The 25,323-nt window shown below is 47.1% G+C and overlaps 1 protein-coding gene across 2 annotated transcripts; it reads left to right on the forward strand.

Moving 5' to 3' along the window:
* On the forward strand, positions 1-25,258 carry RANBP1 (RAN binding protein 1). 2 transcript variants are annotated; one of them, XM_085897542.1, is made up of 6 exons: positions 1-27; positions 13,904-14,025; positions 14,175-14,332; positions 17,040-17,168; positions 17,436-17,510; positions 24,818-25,258. In XM_085897542.1, coding segments are annotated over exons 2-6 (666 nt in total). In that variant the 5' UTR covers positions 1-27; positions 13,904-14,023; the 3' UTR covers positions 25,120-25,258. The 2 variants fall into 2 exon arrangements, with proteins under 2 accessions (XP_085753668.1, XP_085753667.1); XM_085897541.1 differs by lacking the exon at positions 1-27 and adding an exon at positions 7,582-7,723.
* Positions 25,259-25,323: the final 65 nt, after the last annotated feature.

Below are 25,323 nucleotides of genomic sequence, written 5' to 3' on the forward strand. Positions count from 1 at the left end.
GTTGAGTGAAAGTGTCCCAAATGCCTGGTACGGTACTCACATTTACACATTCAAATATCGATGAGCACTCCGGGAGAATATCTGGATATGAACTCGCATTGAGGAATTAATAAATTAAGAGAATCGCCGTAAATTCATTCAACATGAGGAAACTTTTGAATTTTATTTTATTTATTTATTTGTTTATTTGTTTGTTTTTCATATTTATTTATTTATTTGTTTGTTTTTATCATTCATTCATGCATTCATCCAATTAATTAATTAATTAATTGCTTGAGTTTTAATTAATTAATTAAAATTAATATTAAATTAAATTAAATATTTGAAAAAAAAAAAATTTTCCAAGAAAGATAGTCGAAGCTTGTAGAAGAACGAGTACACTGAACGGATCAGGACGTAACGGACAAAAACTGGAAAAATTCGGAGCGATTTGGGTGGGGTTAACGGGGGTGGAAAAGATCATGGTTTGTGATTGGGGACGATCTGAGATGGTGCTGAACAGCTGTGTTTAAGACCTGGAGGGAAGGATGATATTGAAGAGGATGTCGAAGTTGGTTCCACAGGTGAGAAAAAAGAGGAATGAATGAGTGGAGGTGAGCAGAAGGGGGTTGATGGTGGACCATTTGTGCCCTAAAGCACCTGAGGGGGACAAAGCACGGAAAGGGCAGAGGGTGCAAGACCAAAAAGGAGGCCCTGGAAGAAAGAGAGACCAGCGACCTGTCTACGATGTTGTAAGTGATAAGCCCATTGACTCAGCTTCGGCGTATAGACCGGTCTCCCATCGCTACTTTCTCCAACATCAATTCATCCATGAAATTCTTTCAAAGAAACTTGCTCTCCCTCATGGACAGATTTATCCCCTCTCGTCTTCAGTTGTCCTACCCTTCCTCCCGCCCTTGGTTTACTGAAGCTTGTGGCGAGACAGTTGTCCTGAAACAACTTGCCTTTGCCTCATGGAAAGCAAACCCAACTGAGGGTAATCTGAGTTCCTTCCATAAAGTTCGGAACAAGTGTGTATGACTCTCCGGAAAATCCTCTTTATCTCTTTGCTGCTGCCTACCACCTTTCTCGGCTTCACGCTGTGGAAACCAAGGCATTTCAGATCATTGGCATCTCCCGCGATGAGGCTGAGTCTTTGGGCCTCTCACTCTCTCACTGCAGGCATATGAGGGCCAGCCAAAAATTTGGGCCAAAAATTATTTTCACATTAAATATTTGTCTTTTTTTTGTATTAAATATTTTGTTCTTGAATCAGTTCATCTTTTGTCTGGGGTCCATTTCCATGAGCCCGAGATCTCATTTAAAATTTTCAGGCCATTCTCTAAAATTTCAAAATGTGCCTTAGGGCTAGCCGAGAGGCTAAATCCGGTACTGCTGGTAGCAGTCACAATTGAGGGTTGAAAGAACCTTCTCCACCTTCTAAGTACAAAAGACAGTCTGCGTTGATTGCGTTTCAACCAAAACACACAGACTGTTGCCTCGACCTCTGAATGCCTCACCTGGGGGTGTGTCCGTTAGCTTTTCACCCCCGTTTGTTTGTCTGTAAACAGGATATCTATCTATAATTCCAGCAATCTCTGTGTGTCAGTCTGTGTGTGTGTGTGTGTGTGTGTGTGTGTGTGTGTGTGTGTGTGTGTGTGTGTGTGTGTGTGTGTGTGTGTGTGTGTGTGTGTGTGTGTGTGTGTGTGTGTCTGCAACTGCCGTTTCTCGACAACCACCGGTCCGATCCAATTGAAACTTGCCAGGAATATTGCTGGGGACCCGAGGATGTGCCTTTTCAAGGTTTGATATTAATCGGGCGAGCGGTTCCCAAGTTACGGCCATTTATTTATCAACCAATGACAGGACACGGCGCTATGACATCACTATTGACGTCACAATTCTTCATCTTCTATTATCTATATATTAATACTGAAGGACCAATTTTGTGTTCCTCCAAGCGGTCGCGTCACGTTTTTCTCGGTACTGTGACCTGGACTGAAAGAGACTTCGTACCTGTAAGAGTGCATCACACATAGTGGCAATAGTCAACCTTCAACTCTGAAGCAGAATAAACACTCTCCGTTGAGACGGGGGCGAGGAGTGAAGAGGTGGGGGCGGGGGATGAAGAGACGGGGGCAGGGAGTGAAGAGGCGGGGGGCAAGGTAAGCAAATTTTTGGGCGAGGGTAAGCAAATTGAAAGCGGGAGACGGGGGGGGAATGGGCGGGGGCTGGGGTGAATTAGGCGGGGTTGAGTGTGAGGGGGTGGACAGGGGGTGGGGGCCCGGGGGCAAGTGGGGCGGGGAATCAAAAGACGGGGGGCGGGGAGTGAAGAGGCGGGGCTGGGGTAATTACATTTTTTGGCGGGGGTAAGCAAATTGAATGGGTCAGGGGCGGGGGATGAGTAGGCGGGGGCAAGCACACCCTGTCCAGTCCATGTCCCTCGAGTGTGTGTGTGTGAGCTGGTGAGGGTGGTTGAATGAACGGAATCCGTCTGTGACGGGGTTTCAGCTGGTTATTATTATTTTTAATTTTTTTTGCAAGATTGACGTCACAATTCTTCTTCTTCTTCTTCGTTTGTTATTAGAGTGTACCAGGTGCGGTGGGACGCAAGAAGCACGTGAGCCAGCATCTACTCCGCTTTATTGCGTGACCAGAAGCACACTCTTCCCACCCCTAGCGGGCGAGGAATGATATACGAAAACCCAATCACGTGACACAGCACACTCCTCCCCTCGTAAAATGACCCGTCACATAATGAACGGATAATCACAACATGACCATCGGAAACCCATCAACACTCATAATCCTCCAAGTACCGCGGCCACACCCTGACCCGCCTCGGACGGCAGCGCCACCAGACAGCCCAGGCTCAGACGCCTCCCGGCTCGGTCGAGGTGACACCCTCGCCGGACTCGCACTTTCCGCAACACCAGCCACCCCCGACCGCCCAGCCTGCTCGACGTCCCCGGGTAGGACGGCATCAGGCGAAGCCCCCCTTGGCGCCGGCCCAGCCAGCCCCGGCGATACAACGTCAGGTGCCGGCGATACTACCGGTGGGGGTCCCGCATCGTTCGGCTCGGGGAGGTGTGGGGGGGGGGTGACGCTGAACAGCGATCATGCATCTGGTCCACGTGCCGCTTCCACACATCCCCACCATCAGTCCGCACCATGCAATTCGCCGGCCCCAGCACCACAGAGACCACCGCCGGCACCCATTTGGAACCGTGGAAATAATTGCGCACCATTACCCGCTGCCCCACCTCGAAGCTGCGCAGCCGCGTCGGACGCGACATCGCCCCACTCCCCGACCCTCCAGGTCGTAGCAAATCCAGCCTGGACCGCAAAGCCCGTCCATAGAGACGAATGGCCGGCGAATCACCCGTGACAGGATGAACTGCGTTCCTGTAATGGAGCAAAAAGACATCGACCACCGTCTGCACAGGTGCAACACCCCCCCTGCGCAAAGCCCGCTTCAACATCTTGACAAACGACTCAGCTTGGCCATTCGTCTCAGGGTGATACGGTGCGGACCTTAGATGTCGAATACCATTCTGGCGCATAAACTCATCAAATACACCCGCGATGAACTGCGGACCATTATCAGAGACCAGGATCTCCGGCAACCCTTTATTAGCAAAGATCGTCCGCAGTTTCTCTACTGTAATGTTTGCTGATGTATGCTGCATTACTACAACCTCCGGCCATTTAGAGAATGCATCAATCACAATCAAAAACATCTTGCCATTAACCGGTCCCGCAAAATCTACATGGACCCTCTGCCAAGCTCGGTCTGGCACAGGCCAGAGACCCGAAGCTCGACGCGGGTTATCAGCATCTGTCTGGCACGTGGCGCAACGCTTAACCAACTGCTCAATGTCTTTGTCCAACCCCGGCCACCACAACAGGCTACGAGCAAGACTCTTGGTCTTCACGATGCCAAGGTGACTGACATGCAGTTCTTCCAAACACCGCTGCCTGAACCTCGGTGGAATCACGGTTCTCATTCCCCACATTACGCACCGTTGGACCAACGACAGCTCCGCTGCGCGTGACGTGAAAGGTTGAAATGCCGGTGTCGAAGGCAGATCGCTCCAATTCCCCGTAGAAATCGCCTGGACGACACGGGCAAGCACCGGATCACGAGCCGACTCCACCGCAACCTGCCTGGCCGTGACCGGCCCGCTTTGGACCTGGTCCAGCGCGAACACATCGACCCGGTCGCCCAACTCAGACGCAGCTGGACCCTCCGCACACGGCAAGCGTGAGAGCCCGTCGCAGTTAGCATGCTTCTCGGTGCTTCGGAACTGAATATCATAATCGTAAGCACCCAGAAACAGACACCACCGCTGTATTCACGCGGCTGCTACCACAGGCACCCCGCGTTCGGGTCTCAGGATGAATTGAAGTGGTTTGTGATCCGTCTGCAAAGTGAAATGCCGCCCCAGCAGATATTGATGAAACCTCCGCACACCCCAGACGAGGCTGAGAGCCTCACGCTCAATCTGGGCATATCCGCGCTCTGCTGTGGACAGGGTCCGGGATGCAAAACAAACAGGCCGCTCGGAACCATCGTCCATCCTGTGGGAGAGCACTGCCCCGATGCCATATGCAGAGCTGTCGCATGCCAATAGGAGCGGACGCGCAGGCTCGTAGTGCACGAGGACCGTATCCTCTGTGAGCAGCTGCTTGACGCGGTCGAACGACGCCTGGTGTGCAGGCCCCCAAGCCCAGCGCTCGTCCTTCTTGAGCAACCGCGTTAACGGCGCAAGTTGTGAGCTGAGTCCGCGCATGAACCTTTGGTAATACTGGGCCATGCCAATGAACGAGCGCAGCTGCGTCTTGTCGCGAGGCGGTGGCATGCGCTGAATCGCCTCCACCTTCCGAGGACCTTTCAACAGCCCCTCCGGCGTGATGATGTGCCCGAAGTATTCCAAGCGCTGCTTGAAGAACGCGCACTTGTCCCTGTTTAAGCGCAGGCCGCACGCTTCTAGCTTTGTCAGCACTCGGGCAATGTTCGCAAGATGCTCGTCCGCCGTTTTCCCCGCAATGAGCACATCGTCCAGGTAGGTCTGAGCGGGCAGGCCAATGCAAACCTGATCCATAGCTTTCTGCCACAAAGCTGGGGCCGAAGCAATCCCAAAACAGAGTCGGGTATATCGATAGAGTCCTTGACACGTGTTGATTGTTAAAAGCTCGATACTCCCGGGATCCATCGGCAGGTAAAAATACGCATCACGCAGGTCTAGCTTCGTGAAGTATTGACTCCCCGCCAATCGCGCATATATCTCATCGATTGACGGCAATGGATATTGCTCCATGCTGAGCCCTGGGTTAACCGTGGACTTGAAGTCCCCGCACAATCGGACGTCTCCATTCCGTTTCAGCACCGTGACAACCGGGGTGGCCCAGTCCGAGCACGACACCCGTTCGATCACTCCACAGGCCTCCAGCCTATCCAGTTCACCCTTGACCTTGTCCCGCAGGGCATACGGCACCGGACGCGGTTTACAAAACCGAGGAACCACCCCCTCCTTCAAGAAGAGTTTCGCCTCCATGCCCTTGAGTTTTCCAAGGTCGTCGCTAAACAACCCTTGATGTCTTTGAAGAATCTCCTCCAACTGATCCTCCCACTGGCTCGGCACGGGTTGCACAAGGTGAATTGCGGCCCAGTCTAGCCTGATGCGGGTCATCCAATCTCGGCCGAGGAGAGACGGCCCCCTCCCCCGTACGACGTACACCCGAAGCGTGGCGACCTGGCCTTGGTACCGCACAGACACGTCTGCCATCCCGACTGGCGTTATCTTCTCGCGGGTGTACGTGAACAGCGTGAGGTTTGACCTGATAAGCTTCAAGCTGTTGAGTCTACGCGCGGTCTGTTCGCCGATGAGCGACACCGCTGCTCCCGTATCGACCTGGAACGTGATCGGCGTTTCGTTCACTTCGACTTCCACCGTCATCGGGCGCGCTGTCGCCGGGCCAATTGAAAACAGGCTCAACAACGGCCGCCGGTTCCGCCCCGAGTCGCCTCGCACATCGCCGTCCATGACCTTAACGGTGGCCGTCGCCCCACGGCACACACGCGCCAAATGACCCACCTTGTGACAATTCAAACACACGTTGCCTTTATACGGGCACGCACGGCGCAGGTGTCGACCTCCACATCCCAAGCATGTCCGCGGGGTCACCCCGCCGCACGCGCGGCCGCGTGGCGACGTCCGACCCGCATCGAAGGTCGTGCGCGCGTCCCGGGGTGCTCGCGACCCCGCGTGGCCGGTGATGGCTCGAACATCCCCGCGAGTCTGCTCGACCGCTGTAGCCGTGCTGACCGCCGAGTCGAATGTAATGGCTTCACCCTCCAGCCGTAAAACCGCTGAAACCATTTTCGCATCTTGTAAACCAGCAATAAAACGATCTCTGAGCCGAGCTGGCCGCTCCCCCGCCGTGAACTTGCAGGCCACGGAAGAATGCTTAATCCGCGCCATGAACTCAGCAACGCGCTCCTCTGCTCCTTTCGAGAGGCGATCGAACTGGAATCAAGCGAGCTGCAATGACTTCTCCGGCGCCATGTGTGCTTTCATTTTCTCCACAACGTCCCGAAACGCCAGCTCGTCATCCCGGGGCCTGTTCGGTGCCACTAAATCACCCAGCAGCCGATAATGCTCCGGCGAAAGCGAAGCGAGCAAGATCGACTTCTGCTTGCTCTCGTCGACCACATCGTTCGCGTGGAAATAGCATTCCAATTGCTCCGAAAACAATTCGAAGTCGTCCCCGTCGAAAACGGGCATAAGTCTGTATACAACCATCCTCGTCAGCCAACTAGAGTGTACCAGGTGCGGTGGGACGCAAGAAGCAAGCGGGCCAGCATCTACTCCGCTTTATTGCGCGACCAGAAGCACACTCTTCCCACCCCTAGCGGGCGAGGCATGATATACGAAAACCCAATCACGTGACACAGCACAGTTATGACGTCACAATTGACGCTGGGGACCCGAGTATGTGCCTTTTCAAGGTTTGATATCGTTCTTCTTCATCCGTTTCAGCTGTTTCTCAAGTGTTTCCCAAGTTATGGCCATTTATTTATCAACCAATGACAGGACACGGTGCGATGACGTCACGAGTGTCGTCACAATCACAATTCTTTTTTTTTTTTTTTTTTTTGCACGTAAACGCACCTATGGGCCCGCACCTCCGGGCCCGCACTAGTGCCTCAAAAGGATGGACGAATTCGGACGAAATGTGGTGGACCGGTTCAGGGTGTGTGACAAGGTCAAGGACGACTTGATTCCTTTTTGTTGATCCTGATCCAGATGCGGCCTGTCGGTGGGACACAAAACGTAAACCGTTCAACCTGGCGGAGATTTGCGCTATCCACCACCGAGTGCCGTTGTAATTGTGTGTGACGACGTTTTGTTCATTTTATTCCTGAGCATAGCGGCCATGGCGGTGAAGTTAGCGTGAGTGTTTCGAGCTTCATAAAATGTTTCCTGAAGGATCGAGAGGAATATTTTCCACGTTGTACGACGCGTCAAGTTACTTACATCTTTTGATTGCGTTGAAAAACGAATCATTTAACGAACGAGGAGGGGGGGGGGAGAAAAAAATGTGAAACGGGTGGGAGCACTTCCGGGTCGGAGGAATCGGTGGTGCGAGCGCGGGAGATCGGCTCGGTTTGGCGATTTGAGCCTTTCCCCAATCACATCGGAATCCGATAACATCCGCCTTGGTGATGGCTGCTATAAAGGTGAAGCAATGCGTTCGAAAATGCACATGTCCTTCCAACTAAGGATGTTATGGTATTATTCGATTTGTATTCGCGTGTCGTCGATGGAGATTGTGCGATGTGCGGTTTGGCGTGAATCGGGCGCACTAGGCCGCGTTTGTGGATTACTTCGTGTGACGTATGGTCGGGTCGGGTGGGACAGGAGGGCAGCGTCCGATGTATTTCTGTCGTTGTCGAAACTCTTTTTTTTTTAAATGTATCGACAGACGGTGATGGAACAGCTTCTTCGTCGAGTCCGTGACGCACGTAAACCGGTCCATGAGTACAGAAGACTACTCTCGTCGTCCTCCTGCAACGGGACACGGGCTTGGTTAGTTTCCAGGAGTGACCACGGAGGCGGTCATCCTGAATGAAACGAGACTTGGAGTTCCTCGTGCAGGATCCGGTACTAGAGGGTGATCAAATCTCCTGGAATTTGTCTGTCATCTCGTGAGAACGGGTGGAGGTTCGATAAACGGTCCTCGTATGAGAACCGTGCTCGACTTCTTACCGTCCTGTGAGTGGGAGGATGTAGTGGGGTACCTCAGGGATCAGTACTTGGACCACTACTATTCATTATTTACATCAACGATTTGGACAATGGGGTGAAGAGTAAGCTTTCCAAATTTGCAGATGACACAAATCTTGGAGGTAAGGTGGATTTCAGAGGGGGTGGTGAAGAGATTCAGGAAAGTATTGATACTTGTATAGATTGGGCAAAAGATTGGTAGATGGAATTTAACTTGAGCAAGTGTAAGGTGTTGGGGATGGGAAAGAACAATGAAAGTAGAGATTACAGGATGCAAGGGGTAATTTTGGAGCGTGTCACACAGGAGAAGGATCTGCGGGTGGTAATAGATATGGGAGGTAAGCAGGTAGCACAATGCCAGGCAGCTATAGGTAAAGCAAATGGGGTTTTAGGTTGTATTCCTAAGGGGATCATTTATACAACAAAAGGAGGTGTTAACATTGTACGGGGATTTAGTGAGGGCACATCTAGAATATTGTGTACAGTTCTGGTCACCACAACTCAGGAAGGACATAGATGCTATAGAGAGGGTTCAGCACAGGGCGACGAGATTGATTCCATGCCGAGCTATACTCAGCTATGAGGAGCGGCAAGAGGAGACGAGGCTTTATTCACGAGAAAGAAGGCATTTGTGAGGTGATATTATTGAGATGCTTAAGATAATGAAAGGTAGAGATAAAACAAGTGCAGATAAATTATTCAACAGAGTAGACGGTGATAGAACCAGGGGCCATAGCTTGAGAGTCAAGAAGAGGAGAGTTAAGATGGTAAGTAAGGCAGGGGACTTTTACTGAGAGAGTAGTTAATGCATGGAATGGTCTCCCTGGAAAAGTAGTGGCAGCAGAAAAAGTAGATAAGTTTAAATTAGGATTAGATAGATACCTGGAAGTTATGGAGATAGAGGGGTATAGGAATGTTGATAGGAATTTTCGGTAGTTTGAGCATTGATGGGTGATTGTGTGCTGAGTGCTGTTGGTGGGGGTCTTATCAAGGGGGGTTGTGTGGTTGATGTGTTTTTAACCAAGCCCATGCCCCCTCCCCTGAGGGGAAGAAAAGGGAAAAAGAAAAGTGAATACAAAAACTACAAAAAACAAACAAACAAAAAAAATTCATTAACGAAAAACTTTTTTTGTATTTTCTTCCTTGGATCTTGTGTAGATGGGTTGGTGTGGTCACGCAGGCATGATGGGCTGAATGGACTCCACCAGTGTTGGATTTCCTTATTATCCTCTTAGCGCATTGCTGAACCCGCTCGAATGTCTCTATCCCACTGAAGAAACAGCTTCCACACCGGTGGGCCTTGTTCAAGGTCCGACTGTGTGTGGCATATAGGTGCTGGAATATTTCGGCAAAAGCACTGCGAATGGCAAAAAGAACCCTTAGCGCTCTGTTTGTGGCGCTGGTGCATCGTTAACCATTGTGATTCCAGCCTGCAGATTCCCAAATTGAGCCGACGAGGGGCCCCCTATATAACAGATGACGTGATTTTTGTCAGGAATTCGGAATGAATTTGTCGAGTCGGAGTTCCGAACCATTGAAGACGCTCATTGGTATTGTTGCGAATTTGGAAGCCTTGTGCACACAGACAGACAGCCGTCCCCTATAGCTCAGTTATATTGGTAAGTGTGTTTTTCGTTAGGGTCCCGTCCCTTGTTTAATGGGTAATTAAATGTGCATGCGCTGCGAGTTATTTTTATCGTTAGAATTTTTACACTTTCACATGACAACGCTATGCTCCCGGCATTCTTCACACGCCTGCCAGCAAGCACGCGCGTGGGTGGAGCCTAACATAGGCATGGCATCCCTCTAAGCCAATCGGCAAGGAGCGGGCGTCTCACTCGCCCCGTTTCCAACTCAGCACGATCGCCATTAGACACGTGGCCAGAGGTGAGGAGGTGGGCGGGGCCACAAACGCCTCCGCTCGGGGCTCCTCCCAGAGGGGTGGAAGTTGCCCCGCCTACCGTGCGCCTGTCCAATGGAGGGCGGCCAGGGAATCGCGCGATGGTTCCGACCAATCAAGAGGCGAGTGGTCAGGAAAAGAGGCCCCTCCCTCCTGGAGAGAAAGGTTGGTGATTTTTGGACGAATGGGGGAGATTCATCTCGTTCTGTCGCCGGCGTCTGCTCTCATCTCGTCCTGTCGCCGGCTCTCATCTCGTCCTGTCGCTGGAGTCTGGTTCTCCGTCAGCTCGAGCGTGTGGTCTGCTGGAGCGCGGGTCGCATCTCGACGCTGCTCTGGTCTGCTCAAGCGCTGGTCGCCTCTCTCTGGTGCGGGGCTGGTCGCATCTCGACGCCGGTCTGGTTCGCTCGTCTCTTCGAAGACCGCACGAGACGGGAAGGTCCCTTTCGTTTCTTTTGGGTGTGCGTCTGTCTGTGGGTCCGTCTTGAAGTAGGAACTGTTAAGTGCTTGTGCTGTACATGATTTCATTTCTTTATAGTCGGTTTAACTCTGTTCTTGTGTGTTCCCTTCCCCACCGATTGTAAATAAATACCCATTTGTTAAATGTTTCAGCTCGTTTTTGTGTTTCTCTCATTGGCTTAGCACGGTGCGTGTTGGGAAATTTGGGGAAGCGGCAAATTGTACATTCGGACCAACTGGACCTCGGTGACCATCCGCTCGGGTTACGCACGGGTCAAGCATGCATACGGCTCGTCCCGTACGAGTGCCGTCGAGGGTGTGAATACTCGGTCGCTCGCCACGTGGGCCTCTAGGTATTTTGAAGTTTGGCAAATAACCCTGTCCCACATGGTTGATTTATTGACGATTCACGGTCCTGCAAGAGTGTATCGGACCCGTACCTTTCCGAAAACACAAAGGTACGATCTAGATTCCGGGTGTTCGGTAGAGTCGACCCTACTGCTCCACCTAGCGGTCGTGCTCGCAGCCGACGTCCGGCTCCACAACAGTATATCCTGATGTACGTTGAAGAGCCAAATGGTTTTGATGGGGTTTTTATTCCGGGAATCGAACGAGTTTTTAACACATTCTGAGTGTTGTGTACAGTAAATGCCGTGAAGATTGAGTAGATATTATGGGATGTCACGGTGAGGTAATAACGAGCTCGTGGTGATGGAAACGGAAGGTTCCACAGTGTTTCGCTCCAAACACTCATGCGAGTTCTTGGAATCGAAGGTTCTTCATGTGTTTTTTCATTACGTGTGCCACAAGCTCTCCAAGAACTTCGTTGTTTTTGTTTCGTAGCACCTTTTAAATGGGACTGCATGTGATGTACAGCTCGATGTGTCGCGGAGGTGAGACCATTGCGATACACCGTGTTTCGGACCCCAACTGACCCACCTTGCTCTTTGATGGGCTAAGAGTATTACATTATGTTTTCACATCTGTGCTGCTTGTGGTGACATGGCAAATATTGGGTACGACCTTGGATGGGTGGGAGAAGGCATTGGAGGGACTCTGGCTGTCTCATTACCTTTGCATTCTGCGAAAGGTTATGTTTTGGTCGCTGTGTATTTATTTATTTGTGAATATGTGTGTTTGTTTGTTATTCGCACAACTCGGAAAGTATTAAACCGAATTGCATGAAAATTGGTGGGATGATTCGTGATTATCCAAGGACGATTTGATTAGATTTTGGGAGCGATCAGGTCAAAGGTCAAGGTCATGAAAAGGTCAAAAAGAAACTTTTGAGCATAACTTCCTTCATAAGACAGCTATCGACATGCAACTAACGCCATATTGTTCCATGACGAAATACCTTTCGGGTACGTGGTGACAGATTTGACGTGACGTCATCAGAAGTGCGTCAAAATGACGTCACAAGATGATGTAAATTTTCAATTTTCAACCTCATCAGTTTTGATCATACCGTTTTGTAGGACTTACCTTGAGGACGTCATACACCAAATTTGACGTCGTTCGGACTGACCGTTATGACGTCATTGACATTTGAACATAACGTTTTTCAATTGTGGCTAAAATGTCCTGATATTTTATATTCAAATATCGATGTAATTTGTAAAGGAAATTGTCCCAAATCCAGGCATTATGATCAGTACCAAAATATCTGCTTATTTATGAACAGGTTTTGCAAATTAACTCTATGGTCAAACTCAAGGTCAAAATATACTTGTAGGCATAACTTCAGATCTAATAGAGCTATTGGCATGAAACAAACGTTAAAATGTTCCATGAAATAAGAGCTTTCAGGATGGTAGTCCGCGATTGGAAGTGCGTCAAAATGACGTCACAAGATGACGTCATTTTTAAACTTTCGATTTTTTTTTCAGTGTTTATCATTCCATTTTGTTGGACTGCCCTCAATGACGTCTAACACCAAATTTGACGTCCATCGGACTGATGGTTGTGACATCATGGACGTTTTTAAATGCCGTTTTTCAAATGTGCCTGGAAAAAAGTAGCGGCGGCGAAGGTATGTGCTCTACCGAGTGCCCGTTCTAGTTTCAGAAGGTGTTGGGTTGGCTGACTGGCTAACATGCACAGATATTGGACTGTCTGCCAGGCGCATGCGTGGGACTGACGACTGTCTGCCGGACGCATGCGTGGGACTGACGACTGTCTGCCGGACGCATGCGTGGGACTGACGACTGTCTGCCGGACGCATGCGTGGGACTGACGACTGTCTGCCGGACGCATGCGTGGGACTGACGACTGTCTGCCGGACGCATGCGTGGGACTGACGACTGTCTGCCGGACGCATGCGTGGGACTGACGACTGTCTGCCGGACGCATGCGTGGGACTGACGACTGTCTGTCGGACGCATGCGTGGGATGACGACTGTCTGCCGGACGCATGCGTGGGACTGACGACTGTCTGTCGGACGCATGCGTGGGACTGACGACTGTCTGCCGGACGCATGCGTGGGACTGACGACTGTCTGCCGGACGCATGCGTGGGACTGACGACTGTCTGCCGGACGCATGCGTGGGACTGACGACTGTCTGCCGGACGCATGCGTGGGACTTACGACTGTCTGCCGGACGCATGCGTGGGACTGACGACTGTCTGCCGGACGCATGCGTGGGACTGACGACTGTCTGCCGGACGCATGCGTGGGACTGACGACTGTCTGCCGGACGCATGCGTGGGACTGACGACTGTCTGCCGGACGCATGCGTGGGACTGACGACTGTCTGCCAGACGCATGCGTGGGACTGACGACTGTCTGGCGGACGCAAGCGTGGATTGACTGAATGGCGTAGGCATTGGATGGATGGACAAACCAACTGACAGGGCAGGTGTCTGATCGATGGACGCAAGTGCAGGGAGACAGACAGATGGATGGACTAACACAGGCCCTGGACAGACGGACTGACTGACGGGTGCTGGGCACAGGCTCCTGGCTGACTCATGGGCTTGGTGCCTGACTGACAGGTGCAAGCATCTAACCGACTGAATGACTGACCGGAGGGCATGGCCATTGACTTAACTGAATGACTGACCAGCGGGCATCGCATTGACCAAACGGCGGTTGTCTCATTGACCGAGTGGCAGGCTCTGGCATCTAATTGACCGAGCAGTGGGCATCATATTGACTGAACGGCGGAAGTGAGTGCCGCATTGGGTGGGTGCTCGCATCCTCGCTGATGGGCGCAGGTGTTGACCTGATGGGTGTTTGCTTCACGTTTTCACCACTCTTACTATGTTTACGTCTAGGAAGCCCAGGAAGGGGATGGTGTTGGGGACGATAACCACGATCCCCATTTCGAGCCCATTGTGTCACTGCCAGAGCAGGAAACGCGCACATTAGAAGAAGATGAAGAGGAACTTTTTTGCATGTAGGGTTGAACGTTTCTCATATTGTTACGTTTCCACTTTATCATCTTCCTCTGCTTCATTTATACCTTTTACTATCTTTTGCTCTGATTTCTTCCTCTATTAAAATCGATTTTTTCCCCCCTCCCTTTGTACATCCCACCCGTACCAGGAGAGCCAAGCTATTTCGTTATGCAGGTGACATGGACCCCCCTGAGTGGAAAGAGAGAGGCACTGGTGATATGAAGCTTTTACGCCATCGTAATCGGAACACCATCAGGCTTCTCATGCGCAGAGACAAGACCCTCAAAATATGTGCCAATCATTATAGTAAGTAATTGTGAGTGGACATTTTGTAACGATGAATGGTGTTCTCAGTAAATTTTGGAGTCACGAATGTTTGCGTTGGGGTTGAGGGTGGGGTTGATGTTGACAAACGAGAAAAAATGTCATGTGAAATGGTTACATTCACTGTGTGGTTTTGAAGCCAGCAGGCTTATAGGGGTTGCCAAGATCTCTTCTAGGGCATGACCAAACCTTTGCCTTGGGGTTTTCTCCATTGGCATAAAGTGGTTTTCTTGATGCAAACAAATCTCATCTTGCACCTCGATCTCATTTGTTCTCTTTTCTTCCCCCCCCCACCTGTGGAATCAATTTCCACATCTTCTTCAATCTCATTCTTCCCTCAAGGTCTTCAAGACAGCTGTTCACCACCATTTCAGATCGTCCCCAATCCACAACCACGATTTCTTTTTTCTACCCTCGTTAACCCCATCAGAATCCCTCCTTACATTTTTCAACTTTTCCCTCCTTAGAGTTTCCTTCTGTATTCATCTTGTCCACCCCATGCATGCGTGTTTTGTGTGCTGTTTTTGTCTGTTACATCCTCATCTGTTCAGTGTGCCACCTCTTCCACGAGCCTCGACTACGTATCCCCAAAAAATTAATTCAAATTGAACATTGTGACTTGATTGTAATTCATCTCTGCTTCATTTACAACAGCGCATATCAGGGGGTTCAAACCCCTGTTGTTCAAAGGGAACCAGCCGTGCTCACAGCAAAGCAATCAGCGCAGTCATGAGGGAAAGATTTAATTCTGCTTGTCGGGAAAATCTATGAACGTTGAGGAACCCGTCTTAGGTTTTACAATAAACAGGGTGGCACCGACCAAACTTGTACCTTCTTTGGTTTACAAAAACATCTTGCACCTCAATCAGGGTTCCCACAGACCTGGAAAGTCAGGGAATTGAGGTTGGTCAGGGATTTTTCAGGGATTTTTTTTTGTTGGTCAGGGAAATGTGTGATTAGTGCCTAATGATCTTAATTAGTACCCTTTACACCCAGTCAATTCTTTTGTTCATGATTATAAAAGTTTTCTTTATTGCTCTTTTCATGAAAGTCAGAGCTGTACAGTTGCCAGTGTCGACTTTATCTTTGTATATCAGCCATAAAAAGGCAGACTAAAAAGGCAAAATTTATGGAAGAAGCAGAAACTGAATCTTGGAAGGTTGATATGGAAATAGCAGAACTACAGAAACTAAAGAAGTAACAAACTGACATTTCACTTAATGTAAGCAACTGTCCATACTGTATATGTTAACTATTGTAATAATGTTACTCAAAAAATTCACATTTGTTTCCTTAATTGCTAGTTTTTGCTGACCATATAATTCTAAGCTACACACGCTGCTTGATGTTATTGACATTTTCGCAATTTTAGTATATAACATCTCGAACTGTGACTGCAACTTCCCATGTAACATTTGAGTAATTTCACTTCTGCGGCGGTGAACGTACCTGCACCCGCAGGGAATGGTACAGGAGTACACACCTAACCGTAGAAGTTCAACAAACGGTCCTTTTTAGGACCAGATGCTTGTAGAAAAATGTACAATATTTTACAATAACGTACAATAACAGTAGTTTGTTAGTCATTTCTGCAATATCATCGGGTGTTCTCGCTCGTCTGCAATGTCACATTAACAATATCAATGTTTCGTTATTTTGCAAGATTTGGATGTTCTAAATGTTGCTAAATTTTTTTCTGATATACTGATTTCGTCATGGTACCTGGCACGTTTGACATTAGTATGATTTGTATTTTGTAAGTTTTATATTAATAAAAAAAAATTAAAATGCCAGTACTCGCTGGGAAAGTGTACTTTCTGGAACATTTTCAAAATGAACGAAGTTAACACCCAAATGAAGAATCAGTTTAATTTCCCAACAAAAATGGTATTCAGAAGTTGTCTAAAGCACACCTACATATTTTAAGAGTCAAATAAATTTTGAAGCGGACACAATTCTCTGCTCGTATTGGCATTTTAAAAAGAAGAAAAGAATTGAAAATGATTGCATGTACAGCATGTATAAATCAAAATGGTGATGGAAAGGAGTCGGCGTAGGGGAGGAGGAGCCGACTCAAATAACTTTATAAATTTTTACGTTTGAAAAGGTCAGGGAATTTCATTTTTGAGATTGAGTGGGAACCCTGTCAATCTGTTGAGCCAAGTCATTGTCTTACTTAAAAGGGATCAGTTATTTTATTTGGTGAAAATCAAAATTTTATCAACATATTTCCACCTTGCTTTTTTTGGGGGGGGGTGGGGAATAAAAGGACTACACCCTTTGGCACCAGGTTCAACCTCGGTGAGTTTCCTCGTAAATTGTACGGAGGCAGCCACGGCAGGCCTTTGGGAGTCTGATTGGCTGTGAGATGCAGATTATGTAATTGTTTTATAGCCAACCAGGGAAGCACAGACACGAGACTTTTGTTGCCTTTACTAAATTTATTATGAAATGGGTCGCATTTGCTATTGAAGAGTGTCGCACGTAAGATGGAAATGTCTTTGTGATCACGTGAAAGAATGATTCTTTTCTGAAATTAAAGTTTAGTTTCTCGTTAATAGCTGTTTGATTGCCCCCCTCCATCACCCTTCCCTTTCTCCCCTTTTCCCCTCCGCTTACCCCTCCCTCCCCCACCTCTAACTCTCCCTCCCCCACCTCTAACCATCTTTGCGGTCTCTCATCCTACCAGTCTTTCCTGGGATGGTGCTGAGGTCAAATGTGGGCAGTGACCGTGCATGGGTGTGGAGCACACCCGCGGATTTTGCGGATAATGAGGCGCATCCCGAGACTCTGGCTGCAAGGTTTCTCAATGCAGAGAGTAGGTACCTGCGCTGCTTTGGGGGGTTGCCAATTGTTACACGGGGACACGTTCTGGGAACGTATGACGTTTTGTCTCTCTTTCATTTGTCTGCGAATTGTTTCAATTTTCTAATGTTGTGTTGTACCTGGAGATGGTTGGTCTTGTTTCATTATGACTGTCATTATCGACTGAAGCAAAGCTCTGTTTTAGTACTGGCCTTCATTCCTAATGGAATTGCTCATCGAGTTCCCCCTCCCTCCCTCCTTGTTACATTTAAATTCCCAGATGCTCAGAAATTCAAAATGAAATTTGAGGAATGCCAGAAGATGGTGCAAGAACTGAATGCACATGGAAGGAAGGGTAAGAGGTGTTCTTATACTGATACATCATAACCTCACATTTGCACAGATACTTAAACTCTCATTGTGTACTTTTATCCAGTTTGAGTACTGTACTTTGATTGTACTTCTAATACCATCAAGCAATACTTCTGAAGGTCTCCATGATTTGACACTGACTTGTCCTTATTGGAGTGAAAATGTTACTTTTCCTTCAGTGGTTTTATTTTTCAGGACGTATATGCAGTTAGTGCAGACCATAATACTTCATCGCCTCATTTGTGAATTTCTTGTCCCGAAGGTGCACTTTGTATGGTTGTTCTCAGCAGGCAATCAGACACACTGTGCACTCTTTTGTTGAAATGTGCAGACATTTGGATTCGTTTTCGTTGACGAGAAATCTCGGGGAAAAAAAGAAGAAAAAAAACCCCCTTCCACACTCCTTTGTTGCTCACTTCCTGCCATGTTTAAAAACATTTTCAGCAAATGCATTAAAGCACCAAACAAGTGATTGTCGAAATTGAGGCTACGTTAAATAGCCAAATAACCACCGCATGTGGTGCCGTTAACCTTTTAAATAAATTAAAATCGGCAATTATAATTTTTGGTATCCGTACTTCTGGTGGTGTTGTCTGCTGTAGTTTTCTACTTGTGCTTACGTATACGATCATTGCCGAGAGTCTGTTTGCGCTCGTTATCTCCGCCACCAAAGGTGAAGGAGGTTGTGTTTTCACCCATTTGTCTGTCTGTACAAGATGTCTCAAAAAGTTGTGGATGGATCCAGATTAAATTTGGTCAACAGGTTCGGTGTGTGACGAAGACGAACTGATTAGATTTTGGTGAAGATCCGGATACTGGAATTTTTAAAGTGATTCTTCACCATTGAGATATGGCCAAAAACGATATATATATATATATATATATATATATATATATATATATATATATATATATATATATATATATATATATATTTATATATATATATTATGATACCTCGAAAATGTATTGGGCCCAATATGTTTTTGTGGATCAGGCATTACAGGATGAAGGTGTGTGCTCTTCCGAGTGCCCTTATAGTTTTATGTTTTCCTTCAAAGGATTTTCTGGAAAGTTCTCAAAAAAAACCAGCCTTGTCTCACATATGATGGAAATAAACTCACGCTGCTACACGTTTATACCACACTGACTTGATCTTGCCAGATGTGCGTAACACGGTCCAGTTTGAGTAATGCTTTGTTGATTAGCATTGCTCTGGCTTCACCACCTTCACCAAATACAGTGTGTACACTATGAGCCAGTAGTTCTTAACCTGGGACGCACGCATGCACCCCATGGGGGTGTGAAAACATCAACAAACATCCAAAAACCATCATCTGACTTGTGTTGTTTTTTTTCAGTTACAAAGTCACTGAAATTAGAATTTATTTTCATACTTTCTGGTGTCTTCTTTTTATTACTTGTGTTGCATGCAATTTTCATACTTCCATGCTTACCCGTAGTTCTCACACTCTCCGGCTGGCATCGCTACATGTTTGTATCCTATCTCCCATAAAATGGTCTTGTAAGCAGATCAGGCTAATCACCACAGGGGGAGTATTATCCTCCCCCTCACCCCCCCCCCAGTTTTAACTGCTGCTCCCTTCCACTCCCCCCCCTCCCGTTTCAAAACGGACTGCAGGTCAACAGATGTTTTTTGTAGGTTGTAGCTTTTTCTCTTTTTTTTTTTTTTTAGAAAATTTTAACATACCCAGTAACTTCCAAAGTTTTGAGTGTTTCAGACATTGCGGTCTTGACTCGTATAGTTTGCGTGTAAATTCCCTGTCTGCACCATCGCTCCCTGGACACTTACTCATTCGTGGTCTGGGATCTGGTATAGTAGGTTCGTATTGTTTACCTCAGGTATCAAAAAGCCCTTGCTGCAAGCATCCTACCAAGTTGCATTCTTGTGTGCCACGAAAAAAAATCCTCATACAATTGCTGAAGAATTAGTGAAACCTTGTGCACTGGAAATGACAAAAGTATTATTGGGAAAGGAGGCACAAAATAAACTTCAACAGGTTCCCTTCTCAAACGACGTAATCCGTTCCAGGATTTATGACATGAGCAAAGATATCTTGCAGCAAGTGATCGCAGATATCAGAGCTAGTCCTGTCAAAATGAGTATTCATCTGGATGAGTCAACCGATGTTGCTTGCTGCAGTCAACTGTTGGTGTTCGTGCGGTAGGTGAAGGAGAAGAAACCGCTGCAATGAACTACGACAGCAATCGACGTGCTCGATCTCATCAAAGGCTTCTTCTTGAAGCATGGGATGACACTCAACATGTGTGGGTCAATTTGCACTGATGGAGCCCCCACCATGCTCAGAAACAAATCAGGATTTGCCACCAGTGTGAAGGAGGAGGTACCCCATTCCGCGGTCATGCATTGTGTGTTGCATCATCATTCACTTGCCGCAAAGACGTTGCCTGCAAAACTGAAGGGTGTTTTGTCTACTGCTGTGCGTGCAGTGACCATCAGAGAACAGGCTCTAAATCACTGCCTCTTTCAAGCTTTTTGCGACGCTTTTTGCACAACGTCCTTCTTTTCCACACGGAAGTGAGATGGCTTTCCTAGCCTGGTGTTGGCGCAGTGGTTAGGGCAGCGGCTTGGGATCCAAGAGGTCCTGAGTTCAAGCCCCGTTGGGCCACTGAATTAATACACCAGGGGGTTGACTCAGCCTGTCATCCTTCCGAGGTCGGCGAAATGAGTACCAGTGTACTGGGCCGGTGTATACCCCGGTTAAAATAGGTGTTCCTTATCCCTGTGTCGTAAGAGGCGACCAGGGTTGCATCAGGAAGGGCATCCGGCGTAAAACATGTGCCAAATCACTATGCGGATCATACGGATGATCCGCTGTGGCGACCCCTAACGGGAGCAGCCGAAAGAAGAAGAAGAAGAAGAAGAAGTGAGATGGCTTTCCCATGGACGAGTACTTACTCTTATCTTCGAACTTCGTGAGGACGTCACACAATTTCTCTGAAGCCAAGGCAGTGATAGAGTTGACCACTTCGAGAATGGAGAATTCATTTTCTCCCTGACGTACCTGGCACATGTGTTCACACGTGAACGAATTGAACACATTTATTCAAGGAGCAGGGATGAATATGATCACAGCCAGAGAGACGTTAACCGCCTTCACCCGGAAACTTCCAATTTGGATAAAGCACGTCGAGAAAGGTTATTTTGCTAACTTTTCTTCACTTGATGAGGCTGTTGGTAGGGAAGAAGGAGGAATGTCCATTGCGACTGAAGTGAAAGAGCATTTGCAGGAGCTCATCCAATCTTTCCAAGGCTACTTCTCCCCTGGAGATGTTGGTGTGGCACAGAAATGAATGCAGAATCCATTTCTTTTCAACCTGGATTCCATGGACATAGTAACGTGATGAAAGTCAATCTCGTCCAACTGCAGGCCAATGGAAGCATCCGAATGGAGCTTGATTCAATGCAGCTCCAGATGTTCTGGCGTGCTCAACTCAAAACGTTTCCGCAATTGGCGAAGAGCGCTCTGGAGGTCCACATACTTGTGCGAGGCAGGCTTTTCAATGCTCCTACATGTCAAAATGAAGGCAGGAAACCACTTGGGTACGAGCATTGACATGTGTGTGGCCATTTCAAAGAAAGTTCCTCATTTCATGAACATCATTGAACAAAAGCAAGAACAAAAGAGCCACTCAAGAAGTTTTTCTGTGCGTAGTTTGGCTGTACACCACCAATTGTTTCCATATGGTTGGTTGGCTGTGTGTATTTGTATTGCAAGCCACCAAGTATGTCTCTATGGTTGGCTGTCTTTTTGTATTCTAAGCCATTACTAAGTGTGTCGGCATGCCATTTCAGCTGTATTTGTGGTTTTGCTGTGAAAATAAAGGAGTGTTCGGACAGGTCTTTGAATTTGATTTTTAAGTCATTGGTTTTTGACGGGTGCGAGAAAATATTCTGAGAACCGAAGGGGTGCAGGCACCAAAAAGGTGAAGAACCATGACAATAAGTGATTGTCGATGAAAACACGCATTTGGCTATTTTACATGCAAACCTGACCGGAAGTGTGCGCAACTACCAGAGCTCATAAAAGAAAACTGTATAGTGCCACCCATGGCGGCGATCTGGATATTTAACGTAGCCTCGAGACAAATACCATATATTATAAAAGTGTATGCATTAGCTGCCCCCCCCCCAAAAAAGCTGCGTTTCCAGGAAACGTCTTCCCGCAAAAGTGCCTTTTTCATTTTCGAAAAAGTTAAGTTTTCCATTTGGTGTTATCGATGAAAAAAGAAGCATCTGCATTTGTATCGGAAAAAATAATTTTCTTGGAGTCCCCACATCTAAAATTATTTGCGGTACCCCGGGTAGTGTATTTTGCAATCAGGCTGACTCAAACGTCAATAAAATTAAAATTGCATTATAAGCAGGTGGGAAAAATGTGGAAACCGTGTATTTGCGTGGCACTTCCAACTAAATTAATGTTGACGAGAAACACCTGCTCCCTCCTGTCGTGGGTTAGGATGGGGAGGAGAGGTCATGGGGAAAATTTATTTTGTGCCCGTGGCTAGTAATAACCCTTCCCTCCGGCATGGGTCAGTAAAGTGCACTGTGCCCACACGCACAGTCGAAAATGGTGTCATCGTCACACACTTGTGGGGGAGGTGGGGTTATTTTGTGCCCATGATCTGACCTTGGGTACCACCAACACTTAAATGCTTTCCCACAAAGGAAGTCCAGAGATTTAGCAGGATGTACTTTGACATAAACACAACAGGGTTTTCTTCTTTTGATGATTTTTTTTTTTTGTCAGATTCAGTTTTCCATTTGAAGTCACCGATTCCAGAAACAACTGCAATTACCGGGATACATTAAAAAAAAATTAAAAGTAATCGGAGATTGCAGACCCTCCCTAGGACTTTTGTATGGTGTTTGTGTGGCGTTTGTGTATTGGTGTGTTTTGTAATTATAACAGACATAAGACATGTAATTGTAACAGACATAATAAGAACTGCCACTTTATAACTGCTGGTAGTGATGACTAGGTACCAAGACGTCCCACTTTGATGCAACCCCGCTTTGATTGGACACCTGACCCTGACCCATGACGTTTATTATTAATTCAATTGAATTCAGAATGGGATTAAAATAAATTAAATTCAAATACAAGACTAAATAGGTACAGTCCTGTATTGGAGTCATCAGAAGGAACTTGAACAAACAAAAAGCAAATATGAAGTCATCAGGAGGAACCTGGATAAGATTCACATTTCAACTGCTCCTTCTCTACCCTCAACCCCATCCAGAAACAGCCAATTGAGCCTTATTCAAATGAAAACCCCCCATCAAAAAATGTAATAATTCTGCCTGCCAAACCATGTGTCCAATGAAGTTTAAATTTAAAACATGTATTCTCCATCACAACTACATCATAATTGTGAAGTTTCACGTTGATTGGTTAAGCGGTTCCAGATAAAACGTTATTTAAACCTTTTCTTCAATCCAATATGGCTGCCAAACCATGTGACCTAACGATTATTCCTTAACGTGTCCACCCAAGGCTTGGGGAACATTTGTGTGAAGTTCCCCTCTGTCTGTCCAGCCGTTTTGGAGAAGAATTTTAAAGGATTTTGGGTAAATCCAATATGGCTACCAAACCGTGTGAACCTTTTGTTCCTCATGGATAGGCGATTATACGTATAAAGTTTCGCTCAATCTGTTCAGCCAATTTAGAGAAGATTTTTGAAGGTTTTTAAGATTTAAAAAAACATGACTGCCTAATCACGTGACCAATGACGTCATCATAATTTTTTTTTCTGTGGACCATTTTATCCCCAGATGACTCTCAAAAATGTTCATACTGATCAGATGTAACGTTCTACATATGCAATTATGATGTAACAAAGGCACCTATGACATCATTTATAAAATATTTTAAAAAGTAATAATAATAACAATCGCTTATTCCCCATGAGCACTTGCCGTGTACCAAGTTTCAATTTTTTCCTTGGTGGGGTTTCAGAGATAGAGGTCCAAAGTTTTTCCAACATGGCTGCCACCACATGACCGATGACGTCATAATTATCAATAAAACATTCTGCATTAGTAGTCGCTCCGATGATGAAAATTTAGTCTCGATCCGAAAAGCGGTTGTCGAGAAAAACAAGTTCTGGGCGGACAAAAATGGATCCAAATGCAATACCCTCTCCTTCGGCGAGGGTAATACATTTTTGAAATATCATGCATATCGGTTTAGCCCAATCTTTCAATGATGAAGAATGGCTTAACAAAATTATCGGATCCAGATTTGTATCTTCACCAAAATTAAATAAATTCTTTCTTGTCACACACCCAACGTGTGCACCAAGTATCGACAGACACAAACGAACCCAAGTGCAATGCCCTTTCCTTCGGTGAGGGTAATCATAATATAATGGGCGTAAGCCTGGAACTTCTAACACGCTTTTCTCCGAACATATTCTGTTCATACTTCCGAAATCTTCACATTTTCTGTTCCATGCATTTACACAGGTGATGGCGGATTAAAAAAATCGAATAGAGATAGAATTTTCAAAGAGGGAATCAGACGTCACAATCGGCAGCGTTCGGCGGCAAACCGACGGCCGGATCCCAGACGACGTGCTTTACTTAACTAGTCCATGAGTTCAGGACGTTTGTTCAACTTAGCATTTACGACTTTTATCCTGCCATTTTGTTAATCTGTTGATGGAGGTAATATAGAAACGATTAATATGTCAAATCGTTCGTGTTACTCATCCGGCACTATGTGTCAAGGCCAACAATCTAAAGCGACCGGTCTCAAACGCTACCATGGGCACCCAGACACGCCACCAATATGAACCGATCTGTTGAATGCGGCGCAAAACATCCAAAGAAACCACCATAACCGAGTATTGTGATCCGTCCTATCCCCCATACCCGTCGTGGACGGGTATCTGCTAGTTAAAACAACAGGGTGTACAGGATTTTTTTCTCGGTTATGCTTTCCTACATATGTATGGTCATGTGTTTTGTTTTTTTGGGGGGTATGTTATGTATGGTCGTGTGGTCGGCTTGCCGGCAACTCTGCATTTTTTTCCCCCTGCCTTAATTTGCCTTTTCTAAACATGTGTAGATCAAATTTGAACCACTTGTATCGAAAATAAAATCCTGTTGAAGATTGTTCAAACATCGTTCTTCGTTTGGAGTTGTTGTAAATCCACCCTTATCGAATGGACGAATGGTGTTGTGTTTTTAACTGCCATTCAGTGCTGCTTTCCTTTATGACACGACTGGTGTTGCCTTTGCAGACAATGAAGCCGATACCATGTTAGAAAAACTGGACAAATTGACAGTGAACGAGTCTGCAAAGGAGACTGAAAGTGGGGATGGAGCTGGTCGAAAGGGCGATGAGGCCAAGAGTGAGACACTCGTCAGGGACGAGGCTGAACTTGAGGCTCCGGGCCAAGTGGAGGAGGCCGAGGGTCACACAGACACTCAGCAGGAGGCCAAAGGGAGTGAAGCGGTCGAGCCGCAAAAGACCGCCGGGGATGTGTCGGCCGGAGGGGCCACTTCAAACCCAGTACCAGTGTCTCCAACCAAGGGTGACTAGTCTTCCTATGTGGGTCATTGCCCAAGTTCCTGTATTTAAGGGTGGTTGATGTTCGTTTATTTTTTACTGGAGTTAATTAACTGGTTTGTTTCTTTTGCCTTCCTCAATAAATAGTACTTTTGCAAGTTACGTGCAGCCACTCCCGTACCATTCCTCCTTTTCTATCTCTGACCTGCTTTTGAAGCAACATTTATATTCCTTTAC

This window comes from Eptatretus burgeri, chromosome 10 (assembly GCF_056783735.1).
Source record: "Eptatretus burgeri isolate ZD-2024b chromosome 10, Ebu_testis_v1, whole genome shotgun sequence".
NCBI lineage: Eukaryota > Metazoa > Chordata > Myxini > Myxiniformes > Myxinidae > Eptatretus > Eptatretus burgeri.

Excerpts from the sequence above, each read along its gene's own strand:
- RANBP1 (XM_085897541.1), top strand. Across the intron at positions 14,026-14,174 it reads GAAGAGGAACTTTTTTGCAT|GAGAGCCAAGCTATTTCGTT; the intron begins GTAGGGTTGAAC and ends CACCCGTACCAG. Across the intron at positions 17,169-17,435 it reads AAGGTTTCTCAATGCAGAGA|ATGCTCAGAAATTCAAAATG; the intron begins GTAGGTACCTGC and ends TTAAATTCCCAG.